General features: G+C 35.9%; 1 protein-coding gene across 1 annotated transcript in view; it reads right to left on the minus strand.

Annotated features, from left to right (window-relative positions):
- TAOK1 (TAO kinase 1) overlaps nucleotides 1-23,277 on the minus strand; it is a 140,072-nt gene that overhangs the window by 59,603 nt on the left and 57,192 nt on the right. The window contains exon 2 of the mRNA XM_029927225.1: nucleotides 10,327-10,548. Coding sequence (XP_029783085.1) covers nucleotides 10,327-10,458 — 132 coding nt within the window. The 5' untranslated portion in view covers nucleotides 10,459-10,548. The remainder of the gene's footprint in view (nucleotides 1-10,326; nucleotides 10,549-23,277) is intronic.

Genomic DNA, 23,277 nt, shown 5'->3' on the forward strand with positions numbered 1-23,277 from the left:
CAATGTTCAGAGCAGCACTGTCAACAATAGCCAAATCCTGGAAGGAGCCTAAATGTTCATCACCTGATGAATGGATCAAGAAGATGTGGTATATACATACAATGGAATACTACATGGCAATGAGAAAGAATGAAATATGGCCATTCGTAGCAAAGTGGATGGACCTCAAGGGTGTCACGCTAAGACAGGCAGAGAAGGCCAGATACCATATGTTTGCACTCATAGGTCTAACAGGAGAACAGGAGAAACCTAATGGAGGACCATGGGGAGTGGAAGGGGGAAAGAGAGTTGGGGAGAGAGAGGGACGCAAAACCTGGGAGACTACTGAATACTGAAAATGAACTGATGGTTGAAGGAGGAGGGGGGAAAAGAGGTGGTGGTAATGGAGGAGGGCACTTGTGGGGAAGAGCACTGGGTGTTATATGGAAACCAATTTAACAATAAACTATTTTTAAAAAATAAAAAGTAAAAGAAATCTTTATACAAAAAAGAATGAGGGGCTCCTGGGTGGCTCAGTCAGTTAAGCATCTGACTGTGGCTCAGGTCATGATCTTACGGTTCATGGGTTCGAGCCCTGTGTCAGGTTCTGTGCTGACAATTCAGAGCCTCGAGCTTGCTTCAGATTCTAGGTCTCCCACTCTCTCTGCCCCTCATCCACTCACATTCTGTCTCTCTCTCTCCAAAAATAAACATTAAAAATATTTTTAAATCAATCCATAATTTAAAAAGAATCAAATGGACATTTTAGAAAAATTGCACAAAGAACGAGAGACAGGGCTGATATAAAGTTTTCCCATTGTGAGGTGGTAAAAATGCTAAGTTAACCATAATAAGAATATATAATGGGGTGACAATTAAAAGAATAATAAAAGAATGCATGACCAAAAGGTTAATATAGGGAAAAATATATATATAGACATATATACACATATACACATACACATATATCTTTTCATAGTGGGGAAAATATATATTCATCATGTATTTTTATTTGCTGTAATTTGATGCTTTGTCGTCTGGGGGCTTGGTAACAGGAAGGGACTGCCACTCCCAGAGTTAGCTAATTCATAGACACAGTAAACAAGACATCTTTCACATACAAATCACCAATCCAGAGCTCTTACCTCCAACAACCTTATAGTCTAGGCCCCCTATTCTCTGCTGCAATTACCACAGGGCCAAATACTAGACAATTAGGGACAACTGTATCCCAGAGCTTGCTGAAAGCATGGTAATTCTAGGGGTTCCTGGCTGGCTCAGTAAACGGAACATGCAACTCTTGATCTTGGGGTTGTAAATTTGAGCCCCAGTACTTAAAAATAAAATCTTCAACAAAACAAAACTCTAGATAATCCTGAACTTGCTTACCTTGCCTCACTTGTTTCTTCCCATAGAAACCCTAATAAAGGCTCCTGTCCATGTTTGTCCCTTGCTTCTTCTGCTTCCTCACTGAAGTAGTGCTTCAGTGCTTCCCCATGTGCCCCCTCTGGCATGGCATGCCCCTTTCGCTTGGATCTGTTCAGTGTAACAAACCATCCAGTGGCCATTCTTACCTGATCTGTTGCCTCCTTATACCTGAAATAAAACCTATATTTAAAACAATAACAACAACAATGAACTCTTGAGTGATTCTAAAGATGGCAAGAACAGGGGTACCTGGTTGGCTTGGTCAACAGAACATGTGACTCTTCATCTTAAGGTCATGAATTTAAGTCCCACACTGGGCATGGAACTCATTAAAAAAAAAAAAGGCAAGAACAAAGAATAACAAAAGAACAGATAGGATAGAAATCAAATAGGAAAAAAATAGATTTATGCCCAACTATAAGTAGTAACTGCATCAAATATAAATGGGCAAAACACCTCAATTAAAACTAAGATGAAATAGAGAAAAATCTCCTTGCTTGCTCTTGGCAGAAATTTTCTGGAGAGGACACAGAAACCGTAAGCAACAAATAGCAAAAATAAGTAAGTGGGACTAAATCAAATTAAATAGCTCTGCACAGCAAAATAATCAACTAAATGAAAGGGCAAGCTATGAAATGGAAGAAAATATTTGCAAATCATACATCTGATAAGAGGTTAATATCCAATACATTTAAACAAGATCCAGCTAAAAATAACCCGATTAAAAAATGAACAAGAGTACCTGAACAGGTATTTTTCCAAAAAAGACAACAGGTAAATGAAAAGGTACTCAACATCACTAATCATCAGGGAATTCAAATCAAAACTACATAAAGATATCAATTCAGGGGCGCCTGGGTGGCTCAGTCGGTTAAGCGTCCAACTTCGGCTCAGGTCATGATCTCACCGTGTGTGGGTTCGAGTCCCGCATCAGGCTCTGTGCTGACAGCTAGCTCAGAGCCTGGAGCCTGCCTTCAGATTCTGTGTCTTCCTCTCTCTCTGACCTTCCTCTGCTCTTGCTGCCTCTCTGTCTCTCAAAAATAAATAAAAAACATTAAAAAAAATTAAAAAAAAATACCAATTCATACCTGTCAGAATGGCTCTAGCCAAAAAGACAAGTAATAACAAGTGTTGGCAAGGGAATGCAGAAAAGGGAACCCTGTGTATTGCTGGTGGGAATGTAAATTGGTATAACCACAAGGAAAACAAAATGGAGATTCCTCAAAAAATTAAAAATAGAACTCCTATATGATCCAGCAATACCATTTCTGGGTACATATATAAAATAACTGAATTTAGGATCCTGAAGAGATATTTATATCCCCATGTTCACTGCAGCATTACTATTATTATTATTTTAAGTAGGATCCACACCCAGTTTGGAGCCCAGTGCAGGGCTTGAACTCACAACTGTAAGGTCCACACCTGAGCTGAGAACGAGAGCAGGACACTTAAGCAACTGAGCCACCAGAGGCTCCTGCAGCATTATTCACAACAGTCAAGATACGGAAACAATCATATCTTGAAGTGTGTGCCAAAGGATAAATGGGTAAAAATGTGGTATACACACACATAGACAGAAATACAATGGAATATTAATTCACCCATGAGAAATGAGGAAATCTTGCCATTTGCAACAACTTGGATAAAACCTGAGGGCATTATGCTAAGTGAAATAAGTCAGACCGAAAAAGACAAATACAGGGCTCCTGGCTGGCTCAGTTGGAAGAGCAAGCAACTCTTGATCTTGGGTTCACAAGTTCAAGCTCTACGATGTGTAGAGATTGCTTAAATAAATAAACTTAAAAGGAAAAGAAAGACAAATACTATATATTATCACTTACATATGGAATCTAAAGAAGCCAAACTCAGAAAAAAAAAATATAATAGTAATTACCAGGGGTGGGGAGGTGGGGAAAATGGGGAGATACAGGTCAAAGGGTACAAAGTTCCAGTTAGAAGATTATCAAGTTCTGGGAATTTAATGTACAGCATAATGGTTATAGCTAATAATACTGTATTATATACTTGGAAGTTGCTAAGAGAGTAGATCTTAAATGTTCTTATTACAAAAAGGAAATGATAATTATGTTGACAGGAAGGAGATATTAGTTAATGACATAGTGGTCATCATTTTGCAATATATAAATGTATCAAATCAATACACCACACACCTTAAACTTACACTATGATGTGTGTGTGTGTGTGTGTGTGTGTGTGTGTGTGTGTGTCATATTGCAATAAAAGTGGGAAAGAAATTTTGGGGGTGAAAGACAACAAAAATGAGAAACACTTTAAATATAAGGTTTCAGAAATAATAAATGAAAAAGGAGGGGTGCCTGGGTGGCTCAGTCAGTTGAGCATATAACTCTTGGTTTTGGCTCGGGTCATGATCTTGCAGAAATACCGTGCAAGTATTAGCCAAAGAAAGATGTCTGATTAACATCAAAGTAGATTTTTGAATGTTTGTTTATTTTGCGAGAGAGAGAGAGAACACATGTACGCGTGAGAGGGACAGTGAAAGAGGGAGAGAAACTGAATTCAAAGTAGGCTCCCAGCCATCAGAACAGACCCCAACATGGGGCGGGGCTCAATCCCACAAACCAGGAGCCAAAATCAGGAGTCATAAACTTAACTACATGAGCTACCCAGGCACACCCCAGAGTAGATTTTAAAGCAAGAAATACTATTAAAGATAAAGCATGACATTTTGTAATGATAATGGGACAATTCAAGAATAAGATACAATAATCCAAAATTTGTATATTATTAGTAATTCAGCTTAGAAATGCATAAAGCAAAATGAGAGAGAGCTAAAAGGAAAAACAGATAAATTCACAATCGGTATACATCTTTGAGTTACTGATAGAACATGCACATGAAAAACAAATGAAATCAGAAGGGATGCAAAAGATTTGAAGAATGCATGTTATCAACTTGACATGCATAGATCATTATATCCAACAAACAGCACAATACTTATAATTTCCCAGTTCTGGGAAAAATATTCATAAATACATAATATTGGCAAGTATCTAGTATATACAAAGAACTCATACATCTCAACAACAACAAAAAACACAACCAAATTTTTAAAAAACTGGGCAAAACATTTGAATAAAAACTTTCCAAAGATACATGAATGGCCATTAAATCTACGAAAAAGTACTTAATATCACCAATCATCAGGGAAATGTATGTTAAACCTTTACTGAAATACTATTACACATCTACCAAAATGACTCAAATTAAAATGACTATCAACACCTAATGATGGAGAGGATATGAAGCAAACAGAATTTTCATATACTGCTGATGCAAGTGTAAAATTTCTACTTAATGAAGAAGTCTGACAACTGGACATAAAACTAAACATATACCTGCAATAGGATCCAACAATTCCATCCTAGGTATTTACTTAAAAGAAATGAAAAATTGAGTCCACAAAAAGACTTGTAAATCGAAAGGCTTAAGCCAAAAATAGTCACAAGAGACAAAGATATTATATATTAATAAAAGTTCACCACAACGAGATATAACAATTATAAACATTTACAATACCTAATGACAGATCATTAAAATATATGAAGCAAAAATTGACAGAATTGAAGAGGTATTTAACAGTTCTACAATAATAGCTAGAGTCTTTAATACCCCCCTCATAATAATGGTGAAAACAACCAGATAGAAGATGAACAAGGAAACAGAGAATTTAACACAATTAACCAATTAGAATTAATATACATATAGAACATGCTACCCACCAATAGACTATACATTCTTCTCAATGCACATGGGACGCTTTCCAGGACAGACCATATGGTAGGCCACAAATCAACTCTCAATAAATTAAAAAAAATAGGTATCTTACAAAGAATTTTCTCTGATCTCAATGGGATAAAGTTAGAAATCAGTAACAAAAAAGGAAACTAGAATATTCACAAAGTTGTACAAATTATACACAACATGCTTCTAAACAACAAATAAATCAAAGAAGAAATCACAAGGAAAATTAGAAATACCTAGAGTTGAATGAAAACAAAAATACAAAATATCAAAACTTATGGGACCAAGTAAAGAAGTGCTCAGGAGAAAATGTATAGCAATAAACACATTTTTAAAAAAAAGATAAAAAAGAAAAAAACAAGAAAAATCTCACATTAACTTTGCAACTTAAGGAACTAGAAAAAGAAGAACTAAACCCAAAGTTAGAGAAGGAAATAATAAAGATTAAAGCAGAGATAAAACAGAACAATATCAAAAAAAATCAAAAGTTAGTTCTTAAAAAAATTGACAAACCTTTGGCTAAGCAGACTAAGGAAAAAAGATTACTAAAATTACTAAAATCAGAAATTAAAATGGAGACAGTACTACTGCTTTTACAAAAATAAAAAGTGTACTATGGAAAACTATAAGTGTACTATGGAAAACTATATGCCAAAAAGTTAGATGAAAAGGGCAAATTCCTAAAAATACAAAACCTACCAAAGCTAAACCATGAAAAAATAGAACATTTGAATACTATCACTTATTACTTACTATAAGTAGTAAGTAGACTGAATTAGTAATAAAAACTTTCCCAATAAAGCAAAGCTCTGGACCGAATGGGCTCTTAAAATTCAACAATAACAAACAGCCTGATTTTAAAATAGGCCTAACACCCGAACACCTTACCAAAGAGAATATACAGATGGTAAATAGGCTGATGCAAAGATGGTTCACCTATTACCAGGAAAACAGAAATTAAAAACATGAGATACCATTAGATACAATTAGAATGGGTAAAATGTGAAACACTGACAGTGTCCTTTGGTACTGCTGAGGATGTGGAGCAAAAGAACTCTCATTCAATGCTAGTGGGAATGGAAAATGGCATACAGACAATAGTTTAGTTGTTTCTGACAAAATTAGATATACTTTACCATACAATCCAGCAATGGCACTCCCTGGTATTTACTCAAAGGAATTTAAAAACATATCCACACAAAAAACTGCATAGATGTTTTTTTCAAGTCAGTGAAAATGCTCTGTATGATGATGGGAATTTGTCAATTATACATTTGTAAACCCATGGAATGTACAACGATGAGCCCTCATGTAAACTATGGTGATTATGTTATGTCACTGTAGGTTCATCAGTTATATTCTGGTGGAGGATTTTGATAATGGGGGAGGCTGCATGTGCAAGTGATAATTTATGAGATACCTCTGTACTTCCAATTTTGCTGTGAACCTCATTATAACTGCTCTAGAAAAATAGTCTTTTTTAAAAAACTTTATTATTATTTATTCATTTTTGAGAGAGAGACAGAGGATGAGCAGGGGAGGGGCAGAGAGAGAGGCAGACACAGATTATGAAGTAGGGTCCAGGCTCTGAGCTTTCAGCACAGAGCCTGATGTGAGGCTCAAACTCTCAAACTGCAAGATTATGACAGGAGCCAAAGTCAGACGGTTAACCAACTGAGCCACCCCAGCACCCCTGTGTCACAGTTTTTAATAATTGACAATTTGGGGCACCTGAGTGGCTCAGTTGGTTAAGTGCCCAACGCTTGTTTTTGGCTAAGGATCTCACAGTTCATGAGTTTGAGCCCTGTGTCCAGCTCTGCACTGACAGCCCAGTGCCTGTTGGGGATTCTTTCTCCCTCTCTCTCTCTCTGCCCCTACCCTCCCAAAATAAATAAATAAATTTTAAAAAATTGATAATTCAAGGATCCCTTCAATAGTCTCCTGTCTAATATTCTGTTTCATTGTTTTCTAGGATATTCGCATTGCTTTATTTTCCTTTTCCTCATTTTCCCTCCAAACTGGCAAACATGTCCATTAAGAGGAAATATAATTATAAGTTCATTATTTTTAATAACTAACAATTATAGAATTACAATTATTATAATTCTACAATTTTAATTATATAATTAATAATTTTATTTAAGTATTATTTTTTAACAGCAAAAAAACCAGGCAGGGTTGAAAAACCTTAATATCTAATTATGTGGAATGATAAAGTGAATTTGATATATCAAATAGATACATGACAAAATATGATATAGCAATTAACTGGTATACATCTACACTTATTCTTAAGAAAAATAAGCAGTACCTCAAAATTTTATAAAACAAACTACACATTTTCATTTTAAAAATTAAATGCAGGCGCCTGGGTGATTCAGTAGGTTATGCGTCCAACTTTGGCTTAGGTCATGATCTCACAGTTCATGGGTTCGAGCCCCACATCAGGCTCTGTGCTGACAGCTCAGAGCCTGGAGCCTGCCTCAGATTCTGTTTCTCCCTCTCTCTCTGCCCCTCCCCTGCTCACTCTCCTCACTTTCTCTCTCTCAAAAATAAACAGACATTAAATTTTTTTTAAATAATAAAAAATTAAATGGCGAGTGAACAGGATATAAATATTATGTGTTACAGATACATGTAGGATGAAAAACATTCTCATTTTGACCTGGGCTATGGGGTTTCTAGGACATGGGACTTTCACCACTGAAACTGGAAGAGTCCTGACTAAATTGAGATAACAGTAATCCAAGATATATGTACAGGCGGTTGATCTTTGATCTTCTGGCTTCTCCTCTGACAGGGAGTGGCGCTCCCCTGCCTATTTTTGCAACTCCCCTCAGGGAGTGACACAGTATCCACATGAAAGACACTATACAGCTAATAAAGTTAGCAAAATTGTAGTGTAAAAATCAACACAAAAAAATCAGCTGCTCCTATATACCAGCAATGAATCTGAAGAGGAAATTAAGTAAGTAATTCCATTTAAAATAGCTTCTAAAAGAATAACATATTGATGACTAAATTTAAGCAAGAACTATAACCTTTGTGGTACTGAAAACTACAAAACATTGCTGAACAACATTAAAGAAAAGTTAAATATGTTTACAAAAGACATACTGTGTTCATGGATAGTAAGACTTAATATTGGTAAGAGGCCAATACTACCAAGCATGATCTACAAATTTAAACAATCTCTAACCAAATTCCAACAGCAGAAATGGAAAAGCCAACCCTCAAATTCATATGGAATGGCAAGAGGCCCCAAATAGACAAAACTATCCTTAAAAAAAATAATAAAGTTGTCCCTGATCTCAAACTTAGTACAAAGCTACAGTAATCAAAACAGTATGACACTAGCATAAAGATGGATATGTAGACAAAAGGAATAGAACTGAGAGTTCAGAAATAAACCTATACAATATGATTAACTGATTTCACAAAAATGTCAAGATAATTCAACAGAGAAAGAATAGTCTCTTCAATAGAGGGCACTGGAACGCTGAACAACTGGATTTCAACATACAAAAGAATCAAGTTGGACCTTTACCTCACAACATATCCAAAAATTAACTCAAAACAAATCAAATGACCTGTATATAAAAGCTAAGATCATAAAACTCTTAGAAGAAAACATAAGGGTAAATCTTTACAATCTTGAGTTTTGTCAATGGATAATTAGGACACCAAAAATATAAACAACAACAACAACAAATAGACCAACTGGACTTCATCCAAATTTTAAACTTTTGTATATCAAAGGTCATCTTCATCAAGAAAGTGAAAAGACAAAGCATAGAAAGGGAGAAAATATTTGCAAATCATGTATCTGATAAGGACTTAATATTCAGAATACATAAAGATCTTTTATAACTCAACAACAGAGAGACAACCCAAATTTTAAAAGAGGCAAAGGACTTGAATAGACTTTTCTTCAAAAAAGATATGCAAATGGCTAATAAGTACATGAAAAGATGATCAAAGATTATTAGTCAACAGAGAAATACAAACCAGAATATCAAGATACAGTACTACATACCTGGTAGGATGGCTATAATCAAAATAATAAAAAATTACAGGCATTTGTGAGGATGTGAAGTAACTGGCCCTCCAGTAAATTACTGGTGAGAATGGAAACAGTACAGCCACTATGGAGCACGGGCAGTTCCTCAAAAAGTTAAACATAAAATTGCTACATGGTCTAGTATTTTCACTATTAGGTACACACCCAAATTTGAAAACACTGACTCAAACAGGTATCTGTACACCAATGTTCATCACACCATTTGTTCACAATAGCCAAAAGATGGCACAATCTAGTATCCATCAACAGATGAATGGATAAACAAACTATGGTACATGTAATGGGATATTATCCAGCTATAAAAAGGTATGAAGTACTGATACATGCTACAACATGGTTGACCTGCAAAGTGATTATTATGCTATACATTATGCTGAGTGATATAAGCTATACACAAAAGTACAAATATCGTATCATTACATTTATATGAAATATCTAGACTAGGCAAAATCATAGACAAGAAGTAGATTAGAGATTGAGTAGAAGGGGAAGGACTTATTGCTAATAAACACATAGTTTCTGTTTGGGGTGATGAAAAAGTTTTGAAAATAGGTAACAGTAATGGTTGCACAACATTGTGTGTATAATCAACGCCACAAACTGTACACTTAAAAATGTTTAAAATGGTAAATTTGATGATTATTTTAGCATAACACACATACATACACACACAAGAAAAAAAGACTTTGGTACATATTCTTCTGTCAAATAATCCTAGATTTCCACAATACTAAAATTAACTGTATGAGACTTTACAGAAATCAGAATTCTTCTACAATATTTAATTCTGTAGTAATGGAAGTCATTAGACTCTTCAAACCGCTGTATTAAAATGCTAAACATGTAAAGCAAAATCATATTCTTTCCCATTTTTTCAATAATCCAAGAAGCTCAATAAATAAAACTATCTACTTTCGTACTATACACGTATATCGATGCAAGTGATTATAAAATGTACTACCTATAACTCTTTATATTATTGTTTTTTAACTCTGCCAGGAACAGATGTTAAGTAAATGCTAGTCACTGATATGAAAGCCTTTAACACTTACAAAATACACTGCTCCGAAGCTTCCATGGCCAATTTCTCTGAGATCTGTGAAGAGCTTCTCTGGATCTTCTTTGAAGAATAGCTCTGCAATTTCAGGGTCCTTCAGGCTGCCCGCTCGGTTAGTTGATGGCATCCTGCTGGGCAATCAGTTCTCTGATTCTAATTTTATACTGCTATCCCAATCCCTGGTTCATCTGTATGAATGAAGCCACAATGGCATAAACTATTGAAGAGAAATAGAAGAGAAAAGTCAGAAAAAGCAAAAACCACTAAAAATAATTACTATAAGATCATTTTCTGACAGCATATACAAAATTATCTGTGGCCTAGAATTTCACTGAGAGAGAAGTGTGGTCTGCTAGGACAATAGTTCCTCAATCTGAAAAGATATCACTTGCCAGTGTTTAATCAATTCTAATACAGACATTCCAAAGAAAAACACAACGGGAGAAAGTAATGAATTTCACGCAGACAACTGTTTCCCCCATAAACCTGATTCACATTAAAATCTGTATCATTCTGTAAATAAATCTTACCAATAACCAGTAAATTCCCTGGTGTCCTGTTACCAGTTCCTTTATAACAGATTACTCAGTTTTAAAAATAGCTGTCATAATGGACAGGCTTCAGAACCTGGGTTCTAGAATGTCACTGCCACTGCCTGGACATGAATTCTGGCAACACTATTTACCAACGATGGACTTGTGTAGCCTCATTTTCCTAATCTATAGCATACTTCTAAGAATAGGACAGCATCTTATTCTCCAGAAAAATCAGAGAAATAAAAAATAATGAGGGACATTTACCCTACCAAATATCAAAAGATAACACAAAACTATGGCATTATTAGAATACTATAAAAAGGACAAGCAAATTAATAATCTAAAAGATAGTCAAGAAACAAACCCATATAGGTCTACCTTGGAATTTAGCATACAATTAAAGGAAGAAATAGATGCAGAGAAAACTGAGAACCATTCAGAAAAAATATATAAAAATTATAACCCTATCACATATCTTACATAAACATTACTGGCTTATAGAGTACCCCAAGTAAATAAGGAAAAAAGGAATCAGAAATATACAAATGATGTCTGGAGACTCCAGTAACTATTTGGAAAAAAAATAACACCTCTTCCTCAAACTGAACACTAGAATTACATAAAGGCAATACAAACATAAATACAACATATGGGAATTATATATGGGAAATACAAACATAAAAAGTGAAACTGAGGCACCTGGCTGGCTTAACTGGAAGAGCATGTGACTCTTGATCTTGGGAATTATTCGTGTGAGCCCTACACTGGGTGTAAAGATTATGTAAAATAAATAAAATGTTTAAAAATGAAACTATACAAGTACTAAAAGGAAATAAGTTCCTCCATAATGAGGGACTGAAGAAATTTTCCTAACTGTTCCAAAGCCAAAACAATAATGACAAAGACTGATACGTATTTAACAATATAAAAAAGAAAACTTGGGAGGAGAAGCCATGGAAAAAGACACCCCCAGCAAAAAGACAAAAGATAAACTTGGGGGGAAAGTTTGAAACTTATGTTTACAAAGGGGTAATATCCCTAATATGTAAAGAGTTTAAAATTTAAAAAAAAAGGAAAGAGAGGTGCCTGCATAGCTCAGTTGGTTAAGCATCAGACTTGGGCTTAAGGCCAGGATCTATCTCACTGTTTATGGATTCAAGGTCTGTATCATGCCCTACAACGTCAGTGTAGATCCTGCTTGGGATTCTCTCTCTTCCTCTCTCTGCCCCTTCCCCACTTGTGCTTTTTCTATCTCAAAATAAATAAATGTTTAAAAAAAAAAAAAGGAAAGAAAAAAGACAACAATCTGATATCCTACTATCAGGAAAGTTTCTGAAAACAGCAAACAGAAAAAAATCCAGCAGATATGTGTAATTCACAGAAGAAAAAAAATAAGGAATCATTAAATATATGAAAGTATGTTCAAAATCACTCCAAGCAAAAGAACTACAAATGAAAACTATACTAAGATTTAATTTTTGTATCTACCAGAAAAGCAAACATTGACCACATGTTGATGGTGGGATAGAAGGGAAATATGTCTGTACTCAACCATTAGCAGCGGTAAAAAAAAAATTTATAAACCTTATGGAGAAAAATCTAGCAAAAACATATGCACTTACCATTTCAAACAAAAACACCACTTTACGGAATCTATACCAAAGATACTTATAGAAAACATAAGAAATGATAAATGTACAAGGTCAGAAACTAGAAATCATTACAGTGCTCATGGGAGTATAAAATATTACAACCATTTTGGAAAATTGTTTAGCAGATGCACATCAAGAAAAGTAAGTATTTACTATATGAAGGAGCAATTCCTGAACTATCTGTCATTTATTCAAAGAAAAGAAAACACAGGCACACAAAAACTTGTACACAGTAGCTTTATTCATAACAGTCCAAAACTGCAAATAATACAAATGTCTATCAACAAATAAATGTAGAACAGAATTATGGTATATTCACACAATGAAACACTATTCACAGCAATAAAAAATAAACAATACTTGTAAAAAAAACAGATGAATATCAAAAGCATTATGCTCACTCAGTAAAAGAAGCCAGAAACAAAGAATACATACTTAATGATTCCCGTGATAAATTCTCAAATAGGCAAAACTAGTCTAAGGTAATCCATGGTTACCTAGAAAGGGTATCGGGAAGTATGTGGGCATGGAAAGAGATGAATCACTGAGTTCTACTCCCGAAACTAAGACTACACTGTATGCTAACTAACTTGAATTTAAAAAAAAAAAAAAAAAAAGAGGAAGAAGAATCAGAAAAGAAAAGCATTACTTGCTAATCTAGACATCCACATTATCTGAATTTTTAGAGTAACTGCTTTTATAATTTTAAGAAATTTTACTTCACATTGTACTTCCAATTAGAGAAAAATAAAATAGAACATTTTTAGAACTAGAATAATACATATTCTGACTCTGAAGAACAACAAAAAGGCTACTAGCATCTTTTTTTTTTATTCACAAAAGACTAATGCATTTTTTCAATGTTTTTTTAATGTTTTATTTATTTTTTTTAATGTTTTATTTATTTTTGATACAGAGAGAGACAGAGGATGAGAGGGGGAGGGGCAGAGAGAGAAGGAGACACAGAACCGGAAGCAGGCTCCAGGCTCTGAGCTGTGAGCACAGAGCCTGACGCGGGGCTCGAACCCACGAATGTGAGATCTGACCTGAGCCGGAGCCGGAGGCTTAACCGACTGAGCCACCCAGGCGCCCCAATAATGTTTATTTTTGAGAGAGAGAAAGAGTGTGAACAGCGAGGGGTAGAAAGAGAGGGAGACACAGGATCCGAAGCAGGCTCCAGGTTTTGAGCTGTTAGTACAGTGCCTAATGCAGAGCTCAAACCTACAAACACAGAGATCATGACCTGAGCTGAAGTCAGACGTTTAACCAACTAAGCCATCCAGGTGCCCCAAGACTAATACATTTTAAAATTTTGTATGTCAAAAAAAATTGAGAGTCAAACACAGAAACTGAAACATCCAGAGCAAACACAATAAGGGAATAATATTCCTTAAATATATATGTAGATATTATTGAAATCATTCAGAGAAAGTAGCTAATTCACCAACATATAAATAGCCAAAGTATACATCATTATTCCATAGGTAATATAAATTACTGGGGAGAAAGTTAAAATGTGAAGAATGATAGGAATAGCCATGAGTTTCCTAATTCTCTTTTCCTCCTTTAACTCCTAGCTTTGACCTAAGAATGGCAGGAGTTACAGAACTCTATGTTGAGGGTGTTGACAAGGAAACCCTTAAAGAAATCTCCTCATTCTGTCCAAAGGAGCAGGAAAAGGAGATCCTGTAGTCTAGAGATTGTAGGGGGAAAAGCCATTTTCTTTTTTTCTCTCCTCAGCCACAGAAATGGACTGCCCTAGCAATAGAAAAAATAAAAAAACAAAAACAAACAAAAAAAACCACACAAAAAAACTGTGAGAAAATCTCTCTCTGACCAGAAAAATTGGAAAACAGGGCCCCTGTTGGTCCAAAAAGTATGAGGGGGAATTCTTGTTATTTTTTTAAACTCCTCTCTCCTTTCCCAACTTCACGTAAGTGTAGCCCCAGTGATGAGTAACTACAACGCACAGGTCTAAATGCTCATAGAAAAACCTGTCTTTCAGATCAAAAGAACAGGGAGCTCTGGATTGTGTCTCCTTCTCTCTCTGACCCTTCCCCACTTCTGCTCTGCCTTTCTCTATCCTATCTCTCAAAAATGAATAAACATTAAAAAAGAGAGAGAGAATAGGCATCTGAGTGGCTCAGTCAGTTAAATGTCCAACTTCAGCTCAGGTCACAATCTCACGGTTGGTTCGTGGAGTTCAAGCCCTGTGTCCGGCTCTGTGCTGACAGCACAGCACTCTCCCACTTGTGTGTACCTGCTCTCTTGAACGCGCTTGCTCTCTCTCTCTCTCTCTCTCTCTCTCTCTCTCTTTTTCTCTGGAGGAGAGAGGAGGAGGAAGGAGGAGAAGAAGGAGGAGGAGGAAGGAGGGGGAGGAAAGAGGAGGGAAGAGGAAGAAGGAGGAAGAGGGAGGAAGAAGGAGAAGAACAGGGAAAAACCACTGGAAACTGAAGAGAATGGAGGAAAATCATGGGGAAGAGAGAGCTGGAAAATAGATCCCTACTTCTTTTGTTTTGGTATATGCCAAAAACAAATACTGTATTTGCACTTGTGTAAAACACACTTAAAGAAGTGTAGCAAAGACTACATTAAAGGGAACTAATCTATATTATATACCACTCCCGAGCCTCATACTATCACTGAGAGGCATAGCACAGGGCAAATCCAACTGCTACTAAAACTACCACAAACAGAAAGTGAGACAGAACTTCCCATACAAACCAGTTGGTGTCTACTAAAACAAAGAAAACAAATCAACATTCTCTAGAGGATATTAATACGATTCAGAAATATTCACAATGTCCAAGATAAAATCCAAAATTATCCTACATGCAAGCACACACACAACTGATAAATGTGACAAATTATCAATGGAAGAGAGGACCACCAGATGCCTATTTTGAGATAACTCATGTTGGAATAATCACACCGAGACTTAAAAGCAGTTATTATAATCAGAATAAATGAGATAATGGTTAACATTCTGGAAACAACTGAAAAGACATCAGTTCTTAGTAGAGAAATACAAAATATTTTTTAAAAACAACATGAAAAATTTGGAGCTGTATATACAATATCAGAAAAGCGGGGCACCTGGCTGCCGCAGTCTGTAGAGCATGCAAACTCTTGATCTTGGAATTCTGAGTCCAAAACCAATACTGGGCATAGAGTTTACTTAAAAAACAAAAAACAAAAACTGATACAAGTGAAAAGAGAAATAAAACAAGTCTATAATTATACTGGGAGACTCCAACACTCCTCTCTCAGAAATTCAAAGAAAAAGTAGTCTGGAAATATATAGAAGAACACTATCAACCAATTTTATGAAATGACATTTCTAGAATACTCTGACAAAAGCCATAAACATTCTTTTCAAGAACACATATGATATTCACACCAAGACATTATATTCTGGGCCATAAAACAAATCTTAACAAATGTAAAAAATTTCAATTCATACAAAATAATGATTATATGACCATGGTGTATCTAAAATCAGCAACAGAAATGTACCTTTATAAAACCCACAAAATTTGAAAATTAGACACACACTTCTAAATAATCCATGGGTCAATAAAGAAGCTTCAAGGGAAATTTAGGAAAGAATACAAATTGAGTGCAAATAAAAATACAACACAAAATTTGTAATATACAACTAATGCAGTGCTTACATAGAAATTTAAGGCACTAGGGGTGCCACAGTTGGTTAAGCGTCAGTCTCTTGATCTTGGCTCAGGTCATGATCTCACAGTTTGTGAGTCTGAGCCCCACATTGGGCTCCACATTGACGGTACGGAGCCTGCTTGGGATTCTGTCTCTCCTTCTCTGCTCCTCCTCTACGTGTGCTCTCTTTCTCTCAAAATAAATAAACTTAAAACAATTTTTTAAAAGAAATTTAAGGCACTAAATCTGTATTAGAAAAAAAGAAGAGATTTCAAATAAATGATCTAAGCTTATATCTTAAGAATCTAGAGGGGCACCTGGGTGGCTCAGTCGGTTAAGCGTCTGGCTTCGGCTCAGGTCATGACCGCACGTTCGTGTGTTCGAGCCCCGCGTCAGGCTCTGTGCTGCCGGCTCGGAGCCTGGAGCCTGCTTCAGGTTCTGTGTCTCCCTCTCTCTCTGCCCCTCCCCGCTCATGCTCTGCCTCTCTCTGTCTCAAAAATAAATAAAACACTAAAAAAAAAAAAAGAATCTAGAAAGGGGTGGCTGGGTGGCTCAGTCAGTTGAGTGTCTAACTCTTGGTGTCAGCTCAGGTCATGATCCCAGGGTCCTGGGATCCATACTCAGTGTGAATCCTGCTTGGGATTCTCTCTCTCTCCCTTTGCCTCTCCCCTGCTCAAGCTCTCTAAGATCAAAACAAAACAAAACAAAACAAAAAACCCTAAAAATAGAAAGGCAAGTAGCGCCAAAAATAACTGTAAGAAAGAATATATTAAAGAAACAGAGTAGAAATCAATGAAATTATTAAAACAAAAAGCCAATGGAGAAAAAAAATCAATAAAACTAGAAGATGGTTCCTTTGGGTAATTAAAAAAAAAGAAAATCAACAAAACTGAAAGACCTCTGCCAAACTAACCAAGGAAAAAAGAAATCAAAAGTATTAGTACATACTCCTAGAAAACTGAAAGGAAGAGGAAATACAAGGACCACCTTTAAGTTCCTGAATTTAAGTCACCATTCTAAATAGGCTAAAGATAAAAGAAACACATGATTATATTAATGGCAGCAGAAAAAGATATGACAAATTCAACATCCATTTATGATAAAAATGGTCAAAAGACTAGGAATAGAAGGGGATATCATTAACCTTCCTAAGGGTATCTACAAAAAACCTACATCTAACATCATAATGATTAAAGACTAAAAGCTTCCCCCTAAGAATTAAAAACTAAGAAGATGTCTATTCTCATCACTCCTCTTAGAACACTGTATTAGAATTGCAACCCATACAATAAAGAAAGCAAAGTGAAGAAATACATAATAGAAAGGAAGAAATAAAACTAGTTGCTGACATTATTTTATATACGAAAAATCCCAAGGAATATACAAAACAGTAAAAGAAAAAAAAGAAATATTCAGATATATCTAAAAATATTTGAGGGGCACCTGGTAGGTTGGTTAAGCGTCTAACACTTTGATTTCGACTCAGGTCATGATCTCATGGTTCCTGAGAGCCCTCATGAAGGGCTCTGTGTTGACTGTGCAGAGCCTGCTTGGGGTTCTCTCTCTCCCTCTTTCTCTGCCCTTTCCCTGCTCCAGCTCTCTCTCAAAATAAACAAACATTTTGGAGCAGTTGGGTGGCTCAGTCAGTTAAGCATCTGACTTCAGCTCAGGTCATGATCTCACGGTTCATGGGTTCAAGCCCTGAATCAGGATCTGTGCTGACAGCTCAGAGCCTGAAGCCTGCTTTGCATTCTTTTTTTTTTCTTTTATAGTTTAGTGTCAAGTTGGTTTCCATATAACACCCAGTGCTCATCCCAACAAGTGCCCTCCTCTATGCCCATCACTCCCCTTCCCTTCTCCCCCTCCCCCTCAGCCCTCAGTCTGTTCTCAGTATTCAAGAGTCTCACATGGCTTGCCTCCCTCCCTCTCCCCAACTATTTTTTCCCCTTCCCCTTCCCCGTGGTAATTTGTTAAGTTTCTCCTGTTGCACTTATGAGTGAAAACATATGGTATCTGTCCTTCTCTGCCTGACTTACTTCACTTAGGATGACACCTTCGAGTTCCATCCACATTGCTACGAATGGCCAGATTTCATTCGTTCTCATTGCCATGTAGTATTCCATTGTATATATAAACCACATCTTGATCCATTCATCAGTTGGCCTGCTTTGCATTCTGTCTCCCTCCCTCTTTGCCCTTCCCCCACTCATGCTCTCTCGTGTACTCTCTCTCTCTCAAGAATAAATATTTTAAGTTTTTAAAAAAATAAACATTTTAAAAATGTTAATATCTGAATAGAATTTATATAGTAAGAACCATAAATGAGGATGGGCTGGGTGGCTCAGTCAGTTAGACTCAGGTCATAATCTCACAGTTCATAAATCTGAGCCCTGCATGGGGAGCTCTGCACTGACAGCAAAAAGCCTGTTTGAGATTCTCTCTCTCCGTCCCTCACTCAGCTTGCTCACCCACTGTATCTCTAGCTCAAAATAAACTCAAAAAAAAAAAAAAAAACCAAACCAAAACAAAAAAAACCCAACAACAACCCAGAGAGAGATGCCTTGCTGGCTCTGTTGGTACAGTCTGCAACTTGTGATCTCAGGACTGAGTTTGAGTCCTATGTTGGGTGTTGAGATCACTTCCAAATAAAATCCTTACAAAAAAAAAAGGGGGGGGGGAGAAAAAATAGACATTAAAAGTAGTAATAATAAAATAAAATTTAAGAATGAACTTTGCCTCATACCTTATTGAAAAATTGATTCAGGGGTGCCTGAGTGGCTCAGTCAGTTAAAGTGTCTGACTCTTGATCTCAGCTCAGGTCATGATAACACGGTTTGTGAGATCAAGCTCCACAATTATAGCCCTGCTACCAGTGCAGAGTCTGCTTGGGATTCTCTCCCTCCCTCTCTCTCCTTCCTTCACTGGCACATGCTTGTTCTCCATCTCAAAATAAATGAACTTTAAAAAAAGTTTTACAACGAAAACTTAATGCAAAATGGTCCATTCATCTCAATGAAAAAGTTAAACATTCAGATGAAACTACAGGAGAAAACTATTGCAACCTAAGATAGTTAGAGAGTTCCTAGATACAGCACCAAAAGTGTAATCCATAATAAAGGCAAAATTAATAATTTGAAGTTCACCAAAATTAAAAATTTTACTCTTGCAAATGACACTTTTATAATCATAATGAAGTCAAGAGGCACCTGGCTGGCTCAGTCAGTGGAGCATGTGACTCTTGATCTCAGGGTTGTGAGTTCAAGCCCCATAATGGGTGTAGAGATTACTTAAAAATAAAATCTTAAAAAAATAAAAAATAGACTCAAGCCACTAGTTGCTAAAAAATTATTTTCAAATCATGTATCTGAAAAAGGATTTCTTTCCAAAATATATAAAGAACTCTCAAAACTCAATAATGGGGTACAGGAATGACCACTTGGATAATGAAAATATTAAAAAATTCTCAGAAGTTATTACTATAGTAAACACCGGATAGTAGTTACTTTAAGAAAAAAGGGTATTTGTGATTGGGGTGAGACATAAGGAGGAACATCTAGAATGGCTGGTGAAATTCTATTTATTGCCTCAGGTAGTGATTACTTGGGAATTTTATTTATAGTAAGTCACTAACCTATATATTTTATGAATTTTCTGGATGTTTGATTTATAATAAAATGAATGAAAACAGAAATTACATATACTGTAGTTTCTTCAAAGAAGGCAATACAACAAAGTGGTATGAAATATATTTAGGTAGTTATGCCCAGTATTACAGACAACATTCACAACTCAATACGTTCCATATGTCCTAATTTTCAACAATAACATATGTTCAACTTCCACAATCAGGAAAAAAGATAAAGAAAAAATATCCAACATTTTGTGTACATTCTTTGGGCTGTTAGAAGATAGAAAAAATATAAAAAATAAATTAAATACAAATGATAGAAATCCCTGAAATACTCCATTTATTGTTAGGCTAGTATACATTGCATAACTGCTTTTCCACATATCCTCAAATTCCCAAAAGTAAAGTACTTTCTTATAAAAATGGGTACCATCTTGGTTGCCCTATACCCATTCAAAATATTGCTACAATAGAGTCATCAATGTTAACACTGACAAAGACATTTGATCTGAGTCTTGTCCGTTTAAAAAAAATTTTTTTTAACATTTATTTATTTTAAGAGACAGAGATACAGATCCTGAGCAGGGGAGGGGCAAAGAGAGAGGGACATACATAATCAGAAGCAAGCTCAAGCTCCGAACTGCCAGCACAGAGCCCAAAGGGGGGGTCCCGAACCCACAAACTGTGAGATCATGAACTGAGCCCAAGTTGGATGCTCAACCGACTGAGCCACTCAGGCGCCCAAAGAATCTGTCCATTTTAAAAATCTGTCATTGGGGCGCCTAGGTAACTCAGTCGGTTAAGCGTCCAGCTTCCAGCTTCAGCTCATGATCTCACAGTTCGTGGGTTCGAGCCCCATGTCAGGCTCTGTGCTGACAGCTAACTCAGAGCCTGGAGCCTGCTTTGGATTCTGTGTCTCCCTCTCTCTCTGACCCTCCCTTGCTCATGCTGTCTCTGTCGCTCAAAAATAAATAAAAAAATATTTTAAAAATAAAAATCTGTCACGATTAACTACAGGAAAAGAAATAGCACCGAGGCACACTTTCACAGCAACCCTACTCATAAACTCCATAATTTCTCCAGTATGCTAAAAATGAATATTAGACATACGAATAACTAATATACAGGACTAATACAACTAGATAAACTATAAGTCAGGCTTAAAATATATATCTATAATAAGTTTTTAATGGTACTATGAAATTGTTCATGCAATCTTCTTTATAAAAAAAGGGGGGGGGGCACCTGGGTGGTTAGGTTGGTTAAAGCATCTAACTCTTAGTTTCAGCTCAGATCATGATCTTGTGGTTTGTGAGTTCGGGCCCAGCATTAGGTTCTGTGCTGACACTACCGGAGCCTGCTTGAGATTTTCTCTTTCCCCTCTCTCTCTGCCCCGACCATACTTGTGCTCTCTCTCTCTCAATAAATAAACTTAAAAAAAAAAAAAAAAAAAGGCTGTTAGGTTACATTTTTTAAATATCTTATCTATTTTCAGAAGATAAGTATCATTACAGTAACTGATATATTTACTAAAAGAGAACAGTAAAATGAAATTAACAATCCTATAAACAGCAACTGAGATCTAATTTGTTTCTGGTTCCCCAAAAATAGACCAAGGAAGCCTATCGTTTATTAAATTATTTAGGGTTGACTATAAAAGACACAAACAATATTTATAGGTGATATCAGTTTGTTCAATCCTAAACACTCATCTAAGAAAGCTGATGCAACTAGAATAAAAAATCCAATATAAATTATTTTTAAATCTCAGACCAAATTAGGATTTTAAGAATTAAGTAATGTTCCACATTTGTAAAACAAAGTCAAATAGCTGACAATAACATCAGTCAAAGCAACAGAAAGAAAATGGGGGAAGGGTACTGATAATCACAGCATATTCAGTATTACTTGAGGAATGCTCCTTGGATGAACCGTAATGATGTCATGCTTTTCCATCTTTTAAGAACCTTCAGATTTTCACAAAAAGGACATTGTTGGTCTTGAGCAACTGCTTCAATACCATAAAGCCCTTTTCCCTACATCTGTTAATCAGAGGGCTATGGCTTAGAAAACAGCTAACTCAGTCAAAGATTTAATTCCTTTAGAGAAAGAAAAATTGTCTAATTGGAACACGAACACATACATAAAATAGAATGGTAACTGATAAGGTTGTATAAATAAGGATCTTTTTGAAAAGAACATAACCTTATCTCTCTTTAAAAATTAAAAATATAATACATGTATTTGAGGAACAAATTTTTGAAAGGTAGAATTCACAAGAAAAACTGTCTCTCAAATACCCCTATTTCTATATATCCTTGCATAGATTACCTGGGTGTGATGATTAATAACCCTACAACGGCCTCTAAGTGTTCAAATGAAAAAGTTACACTTCTCTGACTTTTTTTTTTTTTAACATTTATTTATTTTTGAAGGAGAAAGAGAGTATGAATGGGGAAGGGCCAGAGAGGGAGAGGGAGACACAGAATCTGAAGCAAGCTTTAGGCTCTGAGCTGTCAGCACAGAGCCTGATGCAGGGCTCGAACTCATGATCTGTGAGATCATGACATGGGCTCAAGTCGAATGCTTAACTGACTGAGCCACCCAGGTGCCCCACACTTCTCTGACTTTTAAATCAAAAGCTGGAAATGATTAAGCTTAGTGAGGAAGGTTGTCGAAAGAAAGGTTGAGAGTGAGACCTCTGCCAAACAGACAAGTTATAAAAGCAAAGGAAAAGTTCCTGAAGGAAATTGTTACCCCAACGAACACACAAATGATAAGAAAGGGAAACTGCTTTATTGCTGATACGAAGAAAAGTGTTCGGGTGGTTTGGGGTTTTTATTGTATACTGTCTTTGTTTTTTTTTTTTTTAAATATAGTTGACACACAATGTTACATTAGCTTCAGGTGTACAACACAGTGATTCAACAAGTTTATACATTACACTATACTTACCACAAGTGTTAGCTACCATCTGTCACCCAGAACATTATGATACCACCACTGGCTGTACTGTGTCCTCTATGTAGTATCCTTGATCCCTATGACTTATTCATTCCATAACTCAAAGCCTATTATCTCCCACTCTGGTTCACCCATTTTGTCCATCACACCACCTCCACCCCTCTGGCAACCACCAGTTTGTTCTCTGTATTTGTGGGTGTGTTTCTACTTTGTGTTTGATTGTCTATTCATTTGCTTTATGTTTTAGATTTCACATACAAGTGAAATCATATAGTATTTTGTCTATTTCACATAGCATTATACACTCCACATCCATCTATGATGTCACAAACAACAAGATCTTATTCTTTTTTAAGGCTGAGTAATATCCTATTGTATATCAAATCTTCTTTATCCATTCAGCTATCAATAGACACTTGGATTGCTTCCATATCTTGGTTACTGTAAATAATGCTACAATAATCATGTGCATGTCCTACATGCATATATCTTTTCAAATT

This window comes from Suricata suricatta, chromosome 17 (genome assembly GCF_006229205.1).
Source record: "Suricata suricatta isolate VVHF042 chromosome 17, meerkat_22Aug2017_6uvM2_HiC, whole genome shotgun sequence".
NCBI lineage: Eukaryota > Metazoa > Chordata > Mammalia > Carnivora > Herpestidae > Suricata > Suricata suricatta.